The sequence below is a fragment of the Asparagus officinalis genome, chromosome 8 (assembly GCF_001876935.1).
Source record: "Asparagus officinalis chromosome 8, Aspof.V1, whole genome shotgun sequence".
Classification (NCBI taxonomy): Eukaryota; Viridiplantae; Streptophyta; class Magnoliopsida; order Asparagales; family Asparagaceae; genus Asparagus; species Asparagus officinalis.
The window spans coordinates 22,200,764-22,223,631 of NC_033801.1; the positions used below are offsets into that span (position 1 = coordinate 22,200,764).

General features: G+C 33.9%; 1 protein-coding gene across 6 annotated transcripts in view; it reads right to left on the reverse strand.

Moving 5' to 3' along the window:
- The window catches only part of LOC109819783 (myosin-2 heavy chain), a 71,607-nt gene that overhangs the window by 18,588 nt on the left and 30,151 nt on the right, over window positions 1-22,868 (reverse strand). For 3 of the 6 annotated variants that reach the window (XM_020385691.1, XM_020385689.1, XM_020385694.1), the window contains exons 2-13: window positions 15,478-15,540; window positions 15,237-15,299; window positions 14,706-14,799; window positions 14,507-14,615; window positions 14,358-14,396; window positions 8,775-8,858; window positions 8,609-8,670; window positions 6,801-6,903; window positions 5,761-5,910; window positions 1,837-1,905; window positions 1,694-1,750; window positions 1,337-1,600 (exon numbers count right to left, since the gene is read on the reverse strand). In XM_020385691.1, coding sequence (XP_020241280.1) covers window positions 1,337-1,600; window positions 1,694-1,750; window positions 1,837-1,905; window positions 5,761-5,910; window positions 6,801-6,903; window positions 8,609-8,670; window positions 8,775-8,858; window positions 14,358-14,396; window positions 14,507-14,615; window positions 14,706-14,799; window positions 15,237-15,299; window positions 15,478-15,538 — 1,155 coding nt within the window. In that variant the 5' untranslated portion in view covers window positions 15,539-15,540. Of the gene's footprint in view, window positions 1-1,336; window positions 1,601-1,693; window positions 1,751-1,836; window positions 1,906-5,760; window positions 5,911-6,800; window positions 6,904-8,608; window positions 8,671-8,774; window positions 8,859-14,357; window positions 14,397-14,506; window positions 14,616-14,705; window positions 14,800-15,236; window positions 15,300-15,477; window positions 15,543-19,216; window positions 19,334-22,868 lie in introns of those variants that run through there. The other 3 variants (XM_020385690.1, XM_020385693.1, XM_020385692.1) reach the window with 3 other exon arrangements.

The window sequence follows — 22,868 nt, forward strand, 5'->3', positions numbered from 1 at the left end:
CTAGAAAAAACACCTAGAAAAAACACCCAAAAAAAGGTCTAAACAAAGCACATCCATGCAAGAAAGCAACAAGAAAAATTGACAATTTCTACAACTGGATAGTAAGCAGAAGTCAACCCTATACAGGTTTTATGACAAAATTCAGGGAGGTTTATCAATGGAAGCAGAGGGTGCATACTCAGAAGGTTAGTCAAAGATATCGAGACCTTAGGGTTACCAGTTTAAGGCCCCTCCCTGAAGAAGTAAAATTTCCAATCCTCTAATAGCTGAATCTCTCTCCCGGAAAATGTGTTTTCCTTCTGTTCTTACAGGAATCCCTCCTTTGACGAACTCATTTCTAGTACCAGGCACTTTTGTAAGATAACTTTTTTGCTTGATCAAATATACTTCTCCTTGGAAATGGACATACAGCTTCCACTTCTTGATCTACTTCATACTCAAACAGAAATACTCCTTCATGTTGAGACTTCACTGAACTATGAAGAATCAGCATGCATTGGAAAAGAAACATATCAACTCAAGCATTTGGAATTACAGCTTGGACACTAAACACAATTGGAACATTCTACATGTCAGCGGGCACTACCGGATTGAAGCTGGAGGAATGTTTGCAAATTGGGCAATGTCCATTATGGAAGTACGCATAAAATGCAGAACCTTGTAGGTAGTTAATCAACTAGCTGAAAACTAAGCATTTGGTCACCTTACATCAAAGCTGTGACATTTTCTACTCACATCTATCATCTAAATGGAACTGACCTTCCTCATCCTAAACATGTAAAGTTATTCATCCAAAAAAACATACATTAATGCTCCGCTGTCCCTTAATATTCAAAATGGTTACTTTTACTTCCTATGGCAGTATAACAAAAACTTGTATATAACAACACCAAGATATTCAAATGGTACCTAACTCTGTCAACCCATTATGAGGTGCACACAAAAATACTCATAAGGAACCAAGAATGGGGCAAAATAATAATAAGGACAAGTGTAACCAGATAACAATAACAAATATAAACAAATTGTAATCTGAATTTGTAGCACAGTTATTTTTAACTAGAAAAACTATTAGAAAATTAAAGAAGAAATGGAAGAATGCATTTTATTCATTATTATCTGATAAGTATCAACATAAAAGAGTGAGATCTCAAAAACAGGCCAAAAACAAAAAAATGCATATAATGGTTTAGGTAAATCATGAAACTGACGTTAAAATGTGACCCAGATGTCACAGAAAAAGAATGAGAATAGACAAGTTAAACAACTGATCTATATGATAATAATAACTTGTTTTATGGAGAAGAGTATATTAATAAGAAATTAGGAAAACAACCTCAGCAGAAGCACCAGAACAAAGATCACCGGTAATATGCACGTCCTTGCATTCATCATCAACACAATGCCGTCCCCTTTCAGTAGTCTCACATTGCAACTTGCTCTTAATCTGAATTTGATTTAGCTTCTCCTGGATCTCAACAAGAACTAGCTTCATCTTTGATGTTTCTTCTTCCAGTATTTTCATGACTTCAGATCTTTGCTGATTATAAAAATCATGCAATGCTGACAACCCATTCTTAACAGTGCTGACCAAAATATTCTACATTTAAAAAGGCAGGTGTGAGATAGGAAAAATAGAGATGCATACAAATATACAGGAAAGTATCATCTTCCTAACAAATTAAATCCGTACTTGCTTTCTCTCTAGAAATTGAACATTTTTTTTCATATGTCTCTCGATCTGAAGTCCCTGTAAGAGCAAAGAAAGGGAGGGTGTTGGTTGACCAAACCCAGATTAAGGAACTTATGCTTTGTAATATACAGTCCATGACATACCATTCTTAAGTTGGATTGAAGGTTATCAATAGAGTTTTTCCGTTTCTCAAGTTCTTCTTCTAAAGAGGCCTGCACATATATATTTCTTAAAGCTATAAGAAGAAGTACCAGGAGAAATCCATCTATGTTATTCATAATTCATATTACAGGCTTGCAAGCAAGACACAGAATGAACGCCACTCAAAACATGATCAAAGTAATATATTCCTGAAGAAAGGGTTGTGTGCAATTCAATTTGTGTTGATATTCCAAGTTTTGCTCTATCAAGTACACAAAGGTCAAAAATAAGTCAAAACTTAGCAATATTAACAAAAAGACACAGCTTATACATTTTATTGCTGCCATCATGATCAACTATGGAATTACTAAGACTTATCGTTGGTCTTGATACTCCTTTCTCTTTTACGTATGCAGGTGTGGGAGTTTGCCTCACCCTCCTTCATATCCGAGTGAATATTCTCGAAAAGAATGATGCCAGGAAATTAACATTCGAAAATTCGCAACCAACTAGATAAATTATAAGGTTGTAAGAAAAATAAACCTCGGTACATCTGGCAATGAAAGACAGCCAACCAACTCCCTAACAACTGAAAGGAAGCAGTCTGAAAATAGTGGAATAAACAGGAGATAACCAGAGTTTCCATGAGACTAGAGCATAATAGAGACCTAAAAATTAACTCTAAATAAATATATAGGTAAAATATATAATAATTAAACAGACCAAGTTTATATGCATGTGTATCCATATGTATCAGATAGACTTGGACTCGCTAGAATTTGATGTCATGACATCAGTTTTTACAGTTCAATTCATGGAAATTGATCTATATCGTCTCAGGTGTCTACAAACCCAAAAAAAATCAAATGCTTTCTTACCCAAACATATGAGATTGACAGAAATGTTATTTTACTTGAATCTACACTTTATGGCAAAGAAAATTCCAATCCAACTTTTGAACTTGCTCTAAACACTTTAAAACTCTATCGAACTAGTTTGTGTTATGTATTAAGCGTTACACCATCAAATAATCAACTCGGTTTTTAGACAGTTCACTTTCATGCTTGCTGATTTATTTGGAAAAGAACTTTATAACTTGACCTTATTTGTTTTTGAAAACTTCAGAGGATGTAAATCAACTTTAATGCTAAGAACCTTTAATATCAATTGTTAAACATTGAATTTTGATAGGAATTATTTGGTTCCAAAGTTTCAAAAAGTAGTCAGATGTGTATCTGTGTATATGTGTGCAGAGTTTACTGTACACAAGGTATAATGTAAGAGCCTATATCAACTTGCAAAAAAACAAGTTGAACATCCATATATAATGATCCAAAAACTTCAGTATGATCTACACATTCTAAATCCATTTTGGATCAAAAATTCATGAATGAAAATTTACTAGCCAATCATCTCACAGTATAAAAATGAGCAGCCTGCAACAGTCTTAGAAACCAATTATTTTGATTTGCATAATACATAAAATTTCAAATCCGTGTAACCGTTGCCATATGAGGTTTAGTATGTGCATCACTAATGAACAGTTAGAATCATCATATATGGATTCCAACCTTGTTCTTCATAGATAGGTGAAAACTCTTCTATTACACTCTAGTCATGGGCATATGACCTGACGTCATGGGTGAGCACAGGGAGATTTTCAAGTAATAAAAATTCCATGATGAGTCAACTTTCTAAATGACTCGCGCCTTTTCATAGTGTAAATAGTCTTTGTTGGATGTAGATCACCCAATCAACTCGGTTTAATTAATAACAAATGTTCATATATATTTGATGGTGTTTCGAGATGAATTGTGCAGGTTATACAAAGTTCACAATTAATCCTGGAAAGATATTTGAAAGCTAAAATTAACTTTGAGCATATCGGAATGTCCATATCTTTGTTACGAATCTAGAGGAATAAACAAACTTGATTTGGAGTTGTAAAGCTTAAGTTATGAAGGTTTTAGCGAGATAGGATCAGAAAAATCTGACAGCTGGTCTTGGCAGTCAGGTGGCTGAAATCATGCACAAAAGATGCACACAGACTGATACAAATACAAAGCGGCTGGACCAAGACATCAGGTGGCTGAAATTCAATCTAGGTGGCTGGTAATATACATCAGGCGGATGAAGTTGGCTTGACAAAGAACAGGCTCTCTGGAAAAATTACAGGGGCGGCTGGTTCCTAGACACCAGGTGGCTAGAACCTAGACCAGACATCCGGGCCAGGCGGCTGGTCTATAGGGCAGCCAGCTGGTGCCAAAAGACCAGGCGGCTGGTCGACGAGTTGAGCTGCATCGCTTGATTTTTCAGATATGTAATCTGGACCGTTTTCTTTGAGGTATATTTGACATATACATTTCTAGGGTTGTTCTCCTACAGATTAGAGAATAGAGAGAAGAGAGATTGCAGGGATTAGAGAATTCTCTTTTAGAGAGAGAAAAGAGAAAAGCTAGGGTTTTTTTCTCATATAAGGATTATTGGAACTTTTCGACTTTGATCTCTCGGAGGTTTCTAATAACATCAACGCTACAAGATCCCCAGAGACATCGGCATCATCTACAAAAGATCAAGGGATGTATTTTTATCTTAATACTCTTTTCAATTTGAATTGTCAACCTGTGGATCAAGGTTGAATTGATTCCGCTAGAATTCTCAGTCTTGGGGTAGAATTAGTGTGAGAGATCGTCTGAGAGTTGTATTGGCTTTACGCCTTGCTGAGATTTGGTAGGATCAAGTGTAAGAGCTTTGACGAACTTGGGAGTTCGGTACTTTCTCATATAGTGGATCAATTCCACTTGGGTGAAGTCTGTGGATGTAGGCGTCATGCTAAACCACGAAAAATCTTTTGTGTTTGTGTTTGATTAATTGCTTGGTTGTTTATTCCCGCTTATTTAGCTTTAGAACTATATAAAAATAACCTAGTTTAGACACAACCCTACTCACCCCCCGCTAGGGTAGCCTAACACAATTAGAGGAAAGATAAAGAAGATGGAAGAATTTTACCCAGACATTAAAACAATGCTTTTCTTCTACAAGTGTTTCTTTTTTCATTCTTTTCCCCCCTCCCTCCCTCCCTCTCTCTCTCTCTCTCTCTCTCTCTCTCTCTCTTCTCAGCTAATGCTGAACAATAATTTTTAAACCCAACCAATCTCTAACTCGTAGACCATGGATTTGCTGAATAAGATGAATGGTGAATATCATCTATATGATTCTATAATAGGACTCGTTATGGAATCCACGTAGAAGTTCTCATTATGTTCTTGTTAGAAAAATTTTCTAGAGGCTGTTTGCAAGATATGAACCCATGACCTCCAAGCATTAACCTTACCACTGTGCCAAGGCTCACCCTTTTACATTTTGAAAAAGATAACTCAATTTGTGGCCACCCTGATGCATGAGTAGAATGTTATGAGAACATCTTATATGTAGTATATTACATGAGTAGAATGTTATGAGAACATCTTATATGTAGTATATTACATCCAACAGTTGGATCTTCAATTTGGATGATGTGTCATCCATTGCAAAGTTATAGTATTAAACTTGGACAGTTTTTAAAACTAAATTTTATTTGACTAGATGTAGGAAAAGTGGTGCATTAGATATTTTCTAACCCTCCTGGACAAGAAATTGTAGCCCTTCAAAAATCCAAGAGAAATTTATTCGATGTCAAACAGTAAACCCCACGCATAAATGATTAGGTAAATGGTCGTCCAAGTCTTTGCTAGATTTAGGAATAGAAGAGAAGATTCAGATAAATGCAGACATTTGATTATAAATATATAAACATAGAACAATTCCCCTGGTGAGCAGAAAGCTCTGAACATCATATAACCTTTTTGTTCCAAGCATATAAATAAGATTCAGAAAAATGGAAGTAAAGAAGTAATCATCAAGTAAATGAGGGCTTTGAACTTTACAATGTACTTCGAAGTGGAGGCTTTACTATCACTATTGTAAATCCAGCTGTCTGCAGGATCATCTAGAAGACGCGAACATTTTCCTTGCCATGTGTGATCTCCTGAAGATCCGGTCTCTTTTTCAAGGATCTCATAGAACTTGTTAACCACCTAAAAAGACAAAATATCATCTCCTGAAGAAAAAATTGCAGGATGCAACAGTGTGCAAATGAATTGGCAAAGTGAATTTTTCTAAGATGCCTATCACTGTATTATTATCACTAATTCTGATGAGTTAACAACTTTAAATCAAGTAACTGCATGAAGAAAAATTGATAATGGCCAAGTTGCTAAAGCACATAAGTTGACAAGAAGCATCTTTGAAGAAGCCTGATTTGCTGGCATGTATCAACTGCAAGCTTAGAAAGTCCAAGCATTTGATCTTTTTTCCTCGCATAATATTTAGTGGAATCTAGCGTCCTAACCAAATTTTGAACCTCTTTTTATTTCTCTATCCCTTTCTTTGTCAGAATGTTCTCTCCAACACATCAATTCTTCCCAAACTTCATCCAAAACTATTGACTTACTTATATATCTTAATAAGCACATAAAATTTTAAAGCAACTAAACATTTTAGCCATATAAAAATTTATGGAAGGTACTTTCATTTAAGTCCTTTTAAAGGACTTACTATACCATAAGCAAAAGAAATACCAAACATAGCCTAAGTAACCGAAAGGGGGGAAAGATTTATTGTTTATATATTGATCAACAATAACTTTAAAATTATGTAATGTATCGACCTTGAGCCAAAGCAAAATAGCACAGACTACTGTGCGCAACTGGTGTATAGAACAAAATGCTCCATACTTCAACTGCAATATTGGAGCAATAAATCCACTAGAAGGAGAATGACAGGAAGAAACGTATATCCACCAGGAATATTACTCAGTCACTTTCAGCATAAAATATAAGAATAAATACAATACAATATATTGTTTAAGATGACATATAAATGTCATTACAAGAAAAAACAGGAAGAAAACCTAAAACGTATGTACCTTCTCAAATGTCTCATTTTGATCTTTCAATTGCCTTATTTCCATCCTCAAGTTGGCATTACGTTGCTTTTCGTCATTGCATGTTGATTGGAGTTCCTCCACTCTGCCAGAACCACCAAACGTCAGATCACGAATCTATGTAGTACTAGAAAACAGATATCAACTTAATGCCTTATAGTCACTTAGTCACCCATGACCCTTAACCCAGCAAAACCAATTTATACATATTGAAAAATCATAAAAGTGTCACCTTTCACATCCTTTAGTAAAACTTATGTTGCATGGGTACAGGTCCGGGTGCCAGGTGAGAGTACAGGTACGGATACAAGACACAACAAATTTGTAAAAGGTAAGGTATGGGGACACGGCTATATAAATATGTATATACACATATATTATATATTGGAAGTAATAATTGATATGAGAACAAGGATGAGAATTAAAATTCTTATAACATTTTTATGTTTATCTTATTATGTGGATTATGAATCGGAAAATTATTAGTGTTTGAACTAGACATCTAAATGACACTTCAAAATCATAATTCGGAACCTGACCGATATCCATGAGTTCCAAGAAGTGGATGTGAAGTGTATAATACAAGTCCAAAAAATGTATGACAAGTGTTTTAAATTAAACATGTATTGTATAATTGAGAACACGCGTGAATAAATATGTAAGCATATATATACAAGGTGCAAGGAGTGTGCAAGGAGTTTGGGTATGGGTACATGTCAAGTACGGGTACGTCTTCAGATTAGAAGTACCCAGCTACCGTAGAGTAAAACTTAAAAAAAAACGGAGAATAATTTTAACAATTGTTCATCACAAGTGTGATACAGTAGCACCTACCATTGGAAAAACTTCAAATGATAACTATTCCTGTCACCAAGGCTAACATTAAACGACTACTAATCTCCTAGTTCAAAGAGATAGGACTCCTAGCTCTTTGAATTAATTCTTGGCTTACTTTCCAGCACATCCAACTTAATCTCTCATGGTGTATGTTATTTGACAATAACATAGGTAAGTTGATGAGACTAGAGAGGGGATATTTTTCTAAGTACAAATGAAGAAATGATCTGCGGACTAAAGTTTAACGTTAGCACAACAACAAAATATATGGGAAATACAATAGAAAAAAACAATGAGAATAAATGAGGAAAAAACAATTCATATAGATGGAAAATAATTAGTTGAGATTGGTCATTTCACACGGTCGTATCAATTGTTCAAGAAGACATTGAAATTGAAGAGTGTGTTTTATCATCGCATGGATGGAGACAATTTGCGAAGGATAAAAGATAGGATATGAAACTTGTGCAATTATACAATGTTGAATGTTCCAGTAGACAAAAAAATGCATAAGAATAATTGGAGATGGTTACAATGTACAATAGAAACCGACACAGTGCATGCCACAGGAATGAAAGGATCAAAGATATGTGCAAACCAGCCTCTAAATAATTAGACATATCTAAAATTATACTAGAGTTGGTTGTTTTAGATTTGTAACTGCATTTTTCACACTTTAACAATATCCAATGTATGTAACCAAACTGAAAATCAGGAAAGAACTTAACACTCCACAAGAAAACCTAATCTTATGCTGTATTACACTCAATACCATTCACAGTGATACATATAACAAATATAACAATGTAAACCACAGATTCATGGACCATGAAGTTTTTCAGATGCTAGACATAAGTTTTGAATCTTGTGTTAAACAAACATAGGGAACAACAAGGCAAAGATCAGTTACTAAAAGAAAATATGAAGAGGCTAGACGTAGGTCTGATGAGTACCTGTTCTCAGCAATGGTTAATCTTTCAGATGCACTGTGCTGTCTCTCCTTCACCCTCTCAGACTGCATGAACAAATAGAGCAGATCATTTGCATAAGAAGCAAAAGAAAAAAAAAAAGACTTCGTAAACAAAATGAACTCTGTAAAATTACGTTTACAGTTTGTACCTCCATTAAAGCATGGTCCCTTTCTGAGAATGCAGCAGCAACACAACTTTGGAAGAACTTCAACTGTTTCTCTGCTTCCTTATTCTGCACCAGCCCCAAAAAAATTAGTATAGCTTTAAATTGAATTAACAGATTCACAAAAAGAAATCATTTTCAAGTTGAATCAGTAGAACCCTCCACATTGCTTCAAAATTCAACTTCAAACTACAGGGCCCATACGATTAAAACCTAAAAGACAGGAAATTGTATTTCTGTACTCATAAGGGCATTGGAAAAAACATAATGAGACATCAAGACTCCTAGGTACAACTATAAGAAATTATGTTCCTTGAAGAACAGCAAAAATGTAAATAACCACAGTAGATAAACAACAATGAGGACGATAATAATAACAACGACGACGACGACGACGACGATGATTATGATAATGATGGTTATGAAGACAAATGCTACATTGTTCAAGGGTAGTAAAGTTCACCCGGGGGAATTATTTAAATCTGCAGTCTTCTTAATTCAGTATAACAGCGATGTCTCTCATATACAAGGTAAGTTGCAAGGACTGTCGATCCCATAGAGTCAAAGAAAAAGGGAACAGACTGGAGAATGTCTCTTGATGGCACGATCTAGAATGAATTCAAATAAAATAGCCAGCAGTTCATCGTTGAAAGGAACTCAATCACAGCAAATGTTAATGACTGCAGCATGCAAAGAGGAAGAATTTGATATAACAGATGCAGTAGTGATGATGGTTGATGATAGTGTTGATAAAGATGCATTAATGATCTTTATTGGTATCAATATTTTATCAGACTAGTGGATTCTGGAATGAGGGTGAGCCTTGGCGTAACAGTATGGTTGTTGCCTTGTGACCTAGAGGTCATGGGTTAAAATCTTGGAAACAGCCTCTTCGCATATGGGTGTAAGCCTGCGTACATCTGACCCTCCCTAAAGCCTACAATGGTGGGAGCCTCCTGCACGGCTATCCTTAGTGGATTTTGAAATTCAGAACTTTGCACCACAAGCTCTAGAAGACCTTGGTCTGATTTGTTCAAAGAGAAAAATGGCATATTCAGTTGTGTTATGGTTCAAGTTGTTAGATTGCTGGTGTAAGAACAATGAAGTCAAGATATTTGATGAGCATTTATGATCCCGATGATGTACATTACATATCAAAAATGTGTGATCATCTAGTTCCGTTGATAATTTCAGGCACAAGGTGCAAATGTTTCTAATGAATAGTGTAAAGCTACCTGAGATATATCAGGTCCATGTAAGTGGAGTTCAACTAATTCTGCAGCAGGTGAAACACATATTTTGCTGGATAAGGATAGCACATTGAAGGCAAACAGTTTCCTGATGTACTTTCCTTTTTGATATCGCAACAAGTACAAGAGCTTCGATATGTGCGATATTGGACACTAGAAAGAGCAGATTCAAATTTGACATCAGGCTAAACTTGGGAGCAAGAAAGCATCTGATGTACTTTCCCTTTTTACTCCCCTGGATCTCTTTCCTTCATATCTCAATTTCAATTATTTTTATTAGTTATGGACCTATGATTTTTTACTAAATTAATTATAGAAATCTAATAGTCGGTTAAAAAGAAAATAACATATAAAGAGAGGAGAGGCAGTCCGATCTGATGGAGCGCATGGTTTAATGATAGGGCTGAATATTGGAGGAAGAAAGGATGGAAAAAAAGTAAATATGGAATTAAAATATATACATATAACAGCTCTAGTTTTTTACCAATTAGTTCTAAGTTAAAAGTTGGGATAATTTGAGGGACTACAACTCTCATTTTTGTATAGAGAAATGAAAAAGGTGGGACAATTTTTTACTATTATCCAAGTTCTAGTTTGTTGCAGCTCCAATTGACTAACACCGTAAAATTTTATACTAGCTCTAGTTCTAATCTATGTAGCACGGACACGGATCCGACACGGCCATCCGACACGCCGACACGAGGCAAATCCTAAAAAATACATAGGATACGTGTGTTCGACACGTGTGTCCGACACGGACACGACACGACACGGCTTCATGTTATGCGTGTCCGTGCTTCATAGGTTCTAATTGACTAACACCATAAAATTTTAGATTTTTTTTCATGAAAATCACCTTTAAAATAGGATGGTTATATGGGAACCACTTTCAATTTTTAATTTATACAGAAATCACATTAAAAGTAGGTTTAGCTTTCAATCAACTACTTTTGGCCAATTTTTGGTTTAAATTTACACTCAATCCATATGACTCCCTTTCTAATTACACACGTTAAGTACATATTTCTGCTTTACCCACCCTTAACCTCAAATTTCTCTCTATTCAATCAAATCCTAACCCTAATCACCATTTCCTACCTCAATCAAATCCTAGAAATAGGAGACAAAGAGGGCCCATATTTGGAGGAGGATGGAAGAGGGTGAGGTGGGAGGTGAGAGTCGATTAGTTGTTGGCAATATTCCATTTTTAGGGTTTGATTGAGGTTGAGAATGGAGATTAATGTCAGAATTTTATTGGCTAGAGAGGAGTGAGGTTGATGATGGGTTAAGTGGGAAACAAGTGCTTAGCATGTGTACTTGATGAGGGTATTATAGGGATTGAGAGAAATTTAAACCAGAAATCAGACAAAGACAGTTGATTAAATGCTAAGCCAACTTTTAAGATGATTTCTGTATAAATTAAAACTTAAATGTGGTTTTCGTATAACCACCCTGTTTTAAAGGTGGTTTTCATGAAAAACGCTAATTTTATCCCACAAACTATCTCAGTTCTAGTTTTGAGTTCTACTTGACTAACCCGCCTTAGGTGGTTAGAAAATCAAGGTAGAGAACATTGTGAACTCTAGCTTTATGCTTGAAACCCTCTAAGAGTACATTACTTACGTTAAAATCAAATTAGTAATTCTAGCAAGGGCTTGGTTAAATATTATTTGATGCCTAGAAGATAATTTAGCACCAAGTCATGTTTAAACTTGACACATAGTGTGTGTTTGGCAACTCTACAAAATTTGTTTTAGTTGAACAACCTACGTTCTAGCTTTTAGTTTGGCAAAATTTGGGCCCAAGTTGAACTAGTTTTTTCGTGTTCAAATTCTAGCCTTTAAACTAGTTTTTTTTCGACCAACTCCTATACGGACCAACTTTGGCCTAGTTAAGAAAAAACTAGTTTTATTTGGAGTTGCCAAACACACCCCTAGAACTTTGTCAACTGACTCATGGAAATAGTCTCTTGTAAAAATGCAAGGAAAGGTTGCATATATAAACCCAACGTGGTCCAACCGCTTCTCGGACCTATGCATACCTAGAGCTCTAAGTTACCTGGACACTTCATTTAGGCCCTTGTATCTGTGTTCATGTCTGACACTCCTTGGAAACTTCTTGGATATAAAGCATATATTTATTTAGACGTGTATCCAATTATATAACACATGTTTTAGTCAAAAACTCGTGAAACGCTTCTTGTAATATAACTATGTAATACATATATATAAATAAGCATACTTATAAATATATATATACTCATAAGTTATAAGTATATACTTATAAGCATACTTATAGTATATATGTATAAGTATATACTTTAGGGGAGCATTGTCTGCTTACGTGGACTGCACCCTTTAGGCCTTGATCATGATTTCTGTGTTGCAATCTCCACATCCTCCAACCTCCTCCAAACACCTTTAATCTCCAAATATGAACACCTCCACAACCTCCTCCGACCTTCAACAAAACCTCCTCGACCGTCACTTAAATGAAGAACAAATCCGCTTAGACATCAATCCGACACCTAAGCCTTCTATAACATTAACATTTACTATCAATTATTATAATTAAAAAATAAAAAAGAAAACCTCATAGGCTCTAGGCATCGAGTCCAACGTATAGACCTCCTAGCGATTTCTATAATATTGTTAGTTATTATTTTAGCTATTAGTATTTAACTATACATGGTTTACTGTGGATCTAAGATTGCTATCTTTTAAAAAAAAATTAATGAATTTAATACATATTTTTATCAATTATTTTAATTAAATAATTTTAAAGATAGTAAAACGCCTAAGTGCCGCCTAGGTGTATGTCTAGGCGTCTAGGCGCTGGCTGAAACGCCTAGTCCGTCTAACGTCTTCTATAACATTGATACTTATACATACTTATAAGTTAGATATTTTTTGCAAAAGTTCTAAGTGATTTTTTGCAAAAAGTATTACAATTTTTTTGAGAAAAAAAGAAAGAAAAGGAAAAAAATATGGCTTTTCCGGTGTCCTGCCCAAAACTGGTTGGACCCAGACCCGAGCCCGGCCCGGTACACCTGGGTCCGAGCAAGGCCTTTTGCTCGGCCCAGACTCGGATTTCCGGGGCAGTTCCGGGGCAGGGTGCCTGGTACGGATGGACACCCCTACTTTTTTAACATATATCGCACACTTCACCTCAAATTTATGCAACTCATTGGACTCGAGAAAGGTTAGTTTAGCACAAACTTTGTTCACAAGTATGATTTTAAAGGGTCGTTTGGGTATCTAGTTCAAATATGAGTGATTTATCAATTTGTAATCTACTCAATGAAAGAAAACATAACAATTGCATGAGGATTGTAGTTCTTATAACATGTGGGGAAAAAATATCGATCTCATATAGATTATTAATTTTAATATGTATATATATAGTCGTGTCCTAGTATCCTAACTTTTACTATTTTTCCGTGTCTTCTATCCATACCCATGTCCATGTCTGCACCCGTATCTGTGCAACATAGCTTGAGCTTCATGCATTGGTCAGCCCTTTTCTTTTACCAAGAAGATAGTCTTAAGGGTACATTCTGACTAGTGAGGCCGGCTTACTATGCCTTAGGCAGAAGTTGGGTAACCTTCTGCAGGATGAATAGAGGGAAAACAGATAGAACATGAGGAGGAGGTCTTGAGGGTCGTTTTTCCCCCATCAGCTCTCAGTGTCTTTTCTCTAGACGATCAGCCTTTAGCATTTCCTTGGTATTTGTATTGGACGCTAAAAGCTTGGAGATTTTTATATCTTATCCAGTGAAAAAGGTGTGATCTTTTGAGTAGTGTCTTTGTAGTCTCTGATTAATTAAGAGAAGGTCTCCCGCGCCTGGTGGTACCACAAATACGATCTTGGTTCCTTCTGTGGATTCGTTCTTAGATCCCTCGATTAAAGTAGATGCAATTTTACTACTCGAATTATAACTCAAAAGATCCATAGAAAATCATTGTAATATTTTTGTAGCATAGGATTGAGCTTGAATGCATGTACCAAAATGTATTATACATAAAGAAAAATGATTTAAGGACCCAAAATATGGGACCAAGGGAGAAAACAGGTGATGTGTCCCCTCCCTATTGCATAATGAGTTGGTCATGCCAACTCATTATGCAATAGGGAGGGGACACCTCACCTGTCTCCTCCCTTGGTCCCATATTTTGGGTCCCCGTAGCAGCACTCATACATAAACTATGTGCATGTAAAGTCACAACACGGAGGTAAGATCAACATGTGCATCTAAATCCTAAAAGATTCAGAAATTCCAATTATACGGCATTTGAAACATTTAAAGATGAAATACTACCTTCAAAACTTCTGCACTGTGTAAATCAGCCAGCTGGCTCTGAAAATTACAACATAGAAACATAAATGAAAAATTGGTAATATGGGGAGGGGGGGGGGAGGGAGGCAGGGAGGGAGAGAGAGAGATATCCAAGATAGCAAAGAACAGACTTTAATTCGATAAGCTTCAGAAAGCTCCTCTTGAAGATTGTGCTTCTCTCTTGTGCATACAGCTAGTTTCTTTCTTAAGCCCTCAATCTCCTGCTCCAAACCAGCTGTCCTAATAGGTGATCAATTAGACTATAACAAGATGTTACTTTCACAACAAAAACAAGAATAGCAATAGAAAACTTAAGAGATAACAGCACACCTTTGGAAATGCATTCGAGTAGCTGCAGCAAGATAACCAGGGCCAGCTTGTTGGAGGCATAATTGCTCAATATCTTTTTGGAGTTCGGCACGCTCTGCATGACAACACCATCATATGCAGATCTTTATGTACAACAATGCAAAGAAAAACAATGTAATATGATTTCCACCATGTCCTTAGTCCCAAAGGAAATGAATTTATATCACAAGTGATAAGGTCTCAACAGAAAGGTGCTTGGCCTAGGCTTAATCCATGCTCCATTATTTGCATAAAAGCAGAATAGCGTTCATAATCAAGTACTAAAAGGATATTCTTCTGCATTCTGCATAAGAAAAAAGGATGCTACCCTTCTACTATGAAAACATGTAACTCGCCTAAAACCAACTTGGCATGCAAGTAAACTACATAGCAGATAATTACAATCATACAATCTATTGAATCAATTAGTACAACATAAAAATAACAGCCAAATGTAGAATATATAGCAGGTCAGGTTCAGATACATGACAGAAAGGATGGAAGAGATAATACCATGTTGAAGTTGTTCCACACGCGAAGTTAAGTATTCTACTTCAACACCTCTTTCATCCAATTCTATCAGAGAGAGAAAGAAATGAAGTCAATAAGCATTAATATAGAGTGTCTGAGTATGATTGTAAGACATTGATACATAATTAAAAGCAAAAAAAATCACCACGAGATTACAATTAAAGAGTAAAAATAAGGAGTAAAAAATTCTGATAAACGACCGAAAGGATGTAAGAGATAATACCATGTTGAAGTTGTTCAACACGAGAAGTTAAGTGTTTCACTTCAATACTTCTTTCATCCATTTCTAGCAGGGAAAGACAAATGAAGCCAAAAAGTATTAATATAAATATGATAGCAAGAAGCTAATACAAATGTATAAGAAAAAAATCATCACAAAAAGTAGCTTGAAGGTGAATAATGATGTAAAACTTGGCAAACTGGATGTCACAGGAAAAACACTTCTCCACTTCTCTCCAACACCAAGTAACTCCCTACAGCCGATTACTTTTAAGTATACCAGTTTACTGTACCGCATTCATTTTTTTGCAAGAGGTATATGCAGGCACTCTTATTTTATTTTTTTTTAAATCAATTAAAGTCTCAAAGGCTTACTAGACAAAAAGAATTAGGAGAATTTTGTGAGCAATTTGCTTATGACCAGCCATATAAGGCTAATAAAAAATTAAAACTAAAAATAAGCACGAGAAAAGACATTCTTTTAAAAAGAAAAAGAATTTTTTTTTCAAAAAAAAAAAGATGAGGATAAGAAAAAATCTAAAAGGGATAAAAAATGTAAAAATAAAATTCACTGTTATAAGTGCGGAAAAATCGGACATTATGCAAATAAATGTTATACGAAAAAGAAAATTAATGAGATAGAAGATGAAGGTCTCAAAAGAATGTTATACAAAATTATGATTAATAGTGATACTGAATAAGATGAATCATATTCATCGTCATCTGAATCAGAAGAGGATAAACCTTGTCAATGCTCAGTTAATAATTATAATGATACTAATTATTGGAAAGCTATTGTTCAAATGAACGGCTTATCTATAAATGTTATAACATCAAATCAAGATCTCATAATAAAATTCTTTCAGAAGAAATCTCTACTGAGTTAAAGAAAGAAATTATAGTCTTTATTAGAAAAAACTAAGGAAATAAAAGAAAAACCAAACATTGATAATGTTTATAAAATGTCCGAAGTCTTAAAAAGAAAACAAAATTCTGCTTCAACTTCAAAAGTTCTTTCTTTATCCGATCTTAATAAAGAAACTCAAGAATTAACAAAAGGAAGTAATATTATTAAAACAAGATAATAAATATATTATCTCTAAAATTGATAATGATCAAGAAGAGAATAATAATTCTCTTGTTACTCCACAAAATAATTCACCAAAACATTCTGAAAAAGACAATGAAATTGAAAGTTCTGACTTTCTACAAATTTTAAAACAAGTTACATCTCAAAAGTGGTATATAAAAATTACTCTGGCAATAGCCGAGCAAATATTTATACCAGACCTAATAGCTCTGGTAGATAGTAGTGCAGATTTAAATTGTATCAATGAAGGAATTGTACCATCAGTTTTTTGAAATAACTACCCAGACACTAAGTAGTGCCAATGGGAATAAATTAGATGTAAAATATAAATTACCTAATGCACATATATGTATACAAGAAACATGTATCCCTATTCCATGTGTCTTAGTCAAAAATTTATCCCAACATGTAATACTTGGGACTCCATTTTTGCTTAATATAATGCCTATAAATCAAATTGATACCCAAGGCATTAAAGCCACCTATAAAAGTAAGGAAACTATATTTGAATTCATTTCTGGTCCTCAGACTTGTTTATTTAACAAAGTCAAAAATGTGCTTCTTAAAAAAAAATCAGATTAATTTTCTAAAAGAAGGAAGTATTATTTGTTCAAATAGAAGAACAAATCAAAAAGAATAAAGAGTTAATAACTCAAATAGAAGAAAATTTTAAATTAACTGTATGTAGTGATGTTCCAAATGCTTTTTAGGACAGGAAAAGACATATTATCTCATTACCCTATATAGATAATTTTGATGAGAAAAATATTCCTACAAAATCAAGACCTTGTCAAATGAATAAAGAATATCTTGACTTCTGTAAAAAGGAAATAAAATCTCTTATAGAGAAAAGATTAATAAGAAAATCTTATTCGCCTTGGAGTTGTACGGCATTTTATGTAAATAATCATGTAGAACAAGAGAGGTATTCCTCGCTTAGTTATTAGTTACAAGCATTTAAATGCTGTCCTTAAATGGATAAGATGTCCCATTCCAAATAAAAGGGATCTGTTAAATCGCCTTCATAATGCAAAAATATTTTCAAAATTTGATTTAAAATCTGGATATTACTAGATTCAGATAGAAGAAAAAGACATATAAAACAACCTTTATAGTTCCTTTTGGGCATTATGAATGGAATGTAATGTCATTTGGACTTAAAAATACCCTTTCAGAATTTTAAAATATTATGAATGGTATACTCATTCCTTTTACCGATTTTATATATATAGATGATGTTTTAATTTTCTCACCAACATTTGAGCAACATGTTAAATATTTAGAAATATTTCGTAACTTGGTATTACGAAATGGGTTAGCAATATCTGCCCCAAAAATAAAATTATTTTAAACACAAGTTAGATTTTTGGGTCATAATATCCATAAAAGAACAATAGTTCCTATAGATAGAAGCATTAAATTTGCATCCAAATTCCTTGATGTAATAACTGATAATAAATAGTTACAAAGATTTTTAGGTGCTTTAAATTACATAGCAGATTATTATAAAAATCTGGCACAAGATACATCTATTTTATATAGTAGATTAAAGAAAAATGCAAACTCATGGTCAGCTAAACATACTGAAGCTATACGAAAGATTAAATCTCAGGTTAAATGTCTACCACGTATTCAATTAGCCAATATACATTGGTATAAAATAGTTGAAACAGATGTGTCGAATATAAGCTACGGAGATATCCTCAAACAAATAGATCCTGATACAAATAAAGAACAATTAGTTCGATTTACTTCTGGAAAATAGGATAAAGAGCAATTTAATTATTCAACAATTAAAAAAGAAATGTTGTCGATTATTAAATATCTTTCTAAATTTAGGGATGATATTCTTAATCAAGAATTTCTCTTACGTATTGATTGTAGTTCAGCCAAATGTGTTATTAAAAAAGATGTTAAAAATCTTATCTCTAAGCAAATATTTGCTAGATGACAAGCAGAATTAGCTATGTATCAATTCAAAATTGAATATATTAAAGGTTGTCATAATCATCTGCCTAACTTTCTTGTGAATTTTTATAGGGTTCCAATAAGACGGAATAGTCCCTCTTCTTTAGGGAGGGGGAGAGGAGATAGTAATCAGCAGCATACTCATACTCCTTTTTCTCAGCCTAATTCTTGACATACAATTGCTAAAAAGGGTAATAGTAACAGTCCACCCCCTTCCTTTTATAAAGCAATAAACGATCTAATCAGCAAGGAAGATACTCCTGAACCATTTTCCTCTATAATTAAAAAAAATGTAGAATGGAACACTATAAAACAATATGAAATTGTTCTATATTTAGAACAAGAGGATATTCCTCTTATGAATGATTGTGAAAAACTACGACAGAAATATCTGCATGCAGCATATTACCCGACTCTATGTTTAAAGTCTAGAGCTTGGATTAAAACCCTTGTTATACAAAAGGGTATGGAAACAACTCATTTCTGGAGTAACGACAACCAAAATGTTCCCCCCAGCTTTAGTAAATGTATTATTCAGGAAGTTATACGACCCAGAGATTAGGCAATGAGCCATTGCCCTGATCAAGAACTATTAATGGAGGAGAAATTGCAAACTCTTAGGACAATAGAACTCACAGTTTGAAAAGGAAAAAAATCTGCAAACTCTTAACGTAGGAGAACTCACGCTTGAAATTTTTTGACGGAAGACTCAGACTCTAGATGATTTCTCGGTGATTAGCTCAGACTCTTGGTCAGCTCTTGATGACGGATCTTGGTGATTGGCTCTCGTTCTTGATGAATTCTTGGCGATGGATTTAATTCGTGATGCTATTTAAAACATTTGATAGCTGCGAGTGCTATTTAAAACACCTAAGACGTTTCTAGGGGCAAAACTGTAAAACTACAAAAAAAATTAAAGAAAAGAAAGAACATATATTAAATCTACATTCTTATCAGCTAATATTCACATAGATAAACCGTAAGAAATAATTTAGCCAGACATGAATGAGCTTAATAAGGCTCTGATACTGAATTTACAACACGTAGCAATAACAATAAAAGTAAAAGACTACTTACAGAGTGAGATCAGCAAACTTTAGAATTATTCAACACCCAGCAATAACAAAAAGTAAAAGACTACTTACAGAGTGAGACTAGCAAAATTTAGAATTATTTCTTGATCCACGCCGCTTTATAAGAAAATATTTTTATTATAAGAGGAAATAATCTACAAGAAGAATTATTTCTTGATCCACGCCGCTTTATAAGAAAATATTTTTATTATAAGAGGAAATAATCTACAAGAGGAGAAAACACTTACAATCTTACACTTTATAAGAAAATATTTTTATTATAAGAGGAAATAATCTACAAGAGGAGAAAACACTTACAATCTTACACTCCTACAAACTATTTTTTTCAATCTTACATCACTCGACTATCTTCTCTCAGATATATATAACCTTTAGAAGCCTTTCGAAGCTTTTAGAAGGAATCTTATAAAGTTTACACATCACTTTCATACATTATTTTTATTTTTATAAAGTTGTACGGTATTCCCACGTAATCACTTAGAAAGTGAGCCTAAAGTTGATATGTCGTCGTCGCTCTCTAAATTTGATGCTTTTGCTTTCTGTCATTCAAAAAGGAAATGCTTTTATACAAAGTAAAGAGAATAGGATTTTTAAGCAACTCCTTTGTCTTTGCTATCTGGATGAATATCATTCAGGATCCCCATTGCTGTATTCCACATAGTATCAATGTCATCATCAGGGTCTTGAGCATCTGGAAGAATAATATCTTCTGAACCTGTACTTTTGGTTGACTTAGTATCACTGGTGTCAAATGCTTCAAAAAACTATTTTTTTCATATATTCTAAGAATTTTTGTTGTATTTCTGGTTCAGATGCCTGAGGGTATTTCCTTTTCATCATCTTTGCTATTTTCAACATAGATTTTCTTTCTGAACTTCTTGAGTTATAGCATTTTCGAGAATCTTATTATTTCTCTTAATTATTTCTTCGATTGTTTTATTTTTTCTTCAACAACTATTCCAGACCACCATCGTCAATGAAATTTCCTTTTAAGATAAGGAAGATGAGAGTTTGTTCAATCTGTGTCAAAAGACCACGTCCATATTCAGGGTATCTCTGTTTCAGCAAAAAAATAGATAGCACATAATCCATCAATAATTTCATTATCATTTAATTTTATTATAACTGGATGGGATTCTATCCAGGAAGAGTATAACTTCGTAATGAGTTCTGGTAAAATTACCATATTAGCATCATAATTAACCCGCCAATCGAAGAACCAAGATGATAATCCCTTATAAATAGCTTCAGAACATAGCTTTATTAGCCATGTATGTTTATTTTTTGGATTCTGATATAAGAATACTTTATAAAATGCTTGCTGATAATCCCAGTAATTAAAATGATATAACTCTTTGGTTGTTTGGGATTTTACCAAGGGTAATTCTTAATTAGGGCTCATTGCCCAATCTCTGAGTCGTATAACTTCCTGAATAATACATTTACTAAAGCTGGGGGAACATTATGATTGTCGTTACTCCAGAAATGGGTTATTTCCATACCCTTTTGTATAACAAGGGTTTCCATCCAAGCTCTAGACTTTTAAAGCTAAAATCGGGTAATATGTTATATCCAGATATTTCTATCGTAGTTTTTCACAATCATTCATAAGAGGAATATCCTCTTGTTCTAAATATAGAACAATTTCATATTGTTTTATAGTGTTCCATTCTACCTCTTTTTTAATTATTGAGGAAAATGATTCAGGAGTATCTTCCTTGCTGATAAGACCGTTTAAACCTTTATAAAATGAAGTAGATGGACTGTTACTATTGCCCATTTAGCAATTGTACGCCAAGAAGTATATAAGTATCATTTTCTTCAAATAATACATTAGCTGGTGTTGGTCTTTTATAATAATATCTTTCTAACCTTTTAGGACCATTTTTAATTTTATTATTAGATGAAAATTGATTTTCTATTGATATTATTTGGTTTGGAGTAATTTCTCCTTCTGAAGAACTATTATGAATAGTTTGTAAATTAATTGGATTTCTTTCATCTTCTGACGGACTGTCATCATTAGAAATAACTGATGAGGTAGATGCTTCATACTCTAAAGAATGTAGTCTCGAATCGTTTAGTTTTTTAGATAATATTTCAATAATTTCAGATGTTACTTTACCTCCACATTTAAATCCTGATATATCAATGAGAGCTTTAATAGTTGCTTTTTCTATATTTGATATAGGAGCTTTATTTTTTCTAATAATTTTAATGATGGTATAATATCATTTATTTTACTGACTAATTTGTCTATAGCATCTTCAATTCTAATTAATTGTTAACCTACAACTTGAAGATGAATATTTGTATAATTATTTTCTTATAAAAAATAATCAAAATATCTGATTTTGTAAATGTCTCTATTAGGGACATCTGGAATTGTCCATTTATTTAAAGCCTCTAATTCAGAGGGATACTCTGTTAATTGCTATTAAAACATTAGAACGAACCACTACTATAGATCACGATGAACAGACCATATAATTACTTGGTTCAATTGATATTGAACCATATATGGATAAATACAAATATATTTATATAGGCTTAATCCAAATAGCCTTTAGGCCTTTGACATTACAAGGGTTAAACGCCTCTTTATTAACTTGCTTAAGAGATGCAAGATGTCTTGACTGGACCCAATCATTAATGGGAATAATGAAAACAAGTCTATGTAACGGACCAGTTTATTTCAATGTCTATCCAAATTAAAGTTTGTCATTAACTGATCCTAATATTTTTGAGGCAATAAGTCTAAATATTAAAACGCATATGCTTTCTTATAAGTATATAATTATATATCATATACATATATAAATATTATAAAGACATGCTTTCTTATAAGTGTGTGTGTGTATGAGAAAAATGGGTATGCTTGGTAGTGAGGTGTCACATCCCCTCCACTCATTCAAATGGTTGCATATCCTCATGCACTCCTCAACCCATGTGAATGTGGTCCTCCTATTTGAATGAACGGAGAGGAATGTGTCACCTCACTACCAAGCACAAAATTTGTGCTTGGTACCAAACATACCTATTTCTCTCTCTCTCTCTCTCTCTCTCTCTCTCTATATATATATATATATATATTATCCTCATGCACTCCTCAACCCATGTGAATGTGGTCCTCCTATTTGAATGAACGGAGAGGAATGTGTCACCTCACTACCAAGCACAAAATTTGTGCTTGGTACCAAACATACCTATTTCTCTCTCTCTCTCTCTCTCTCTCTCTCTATA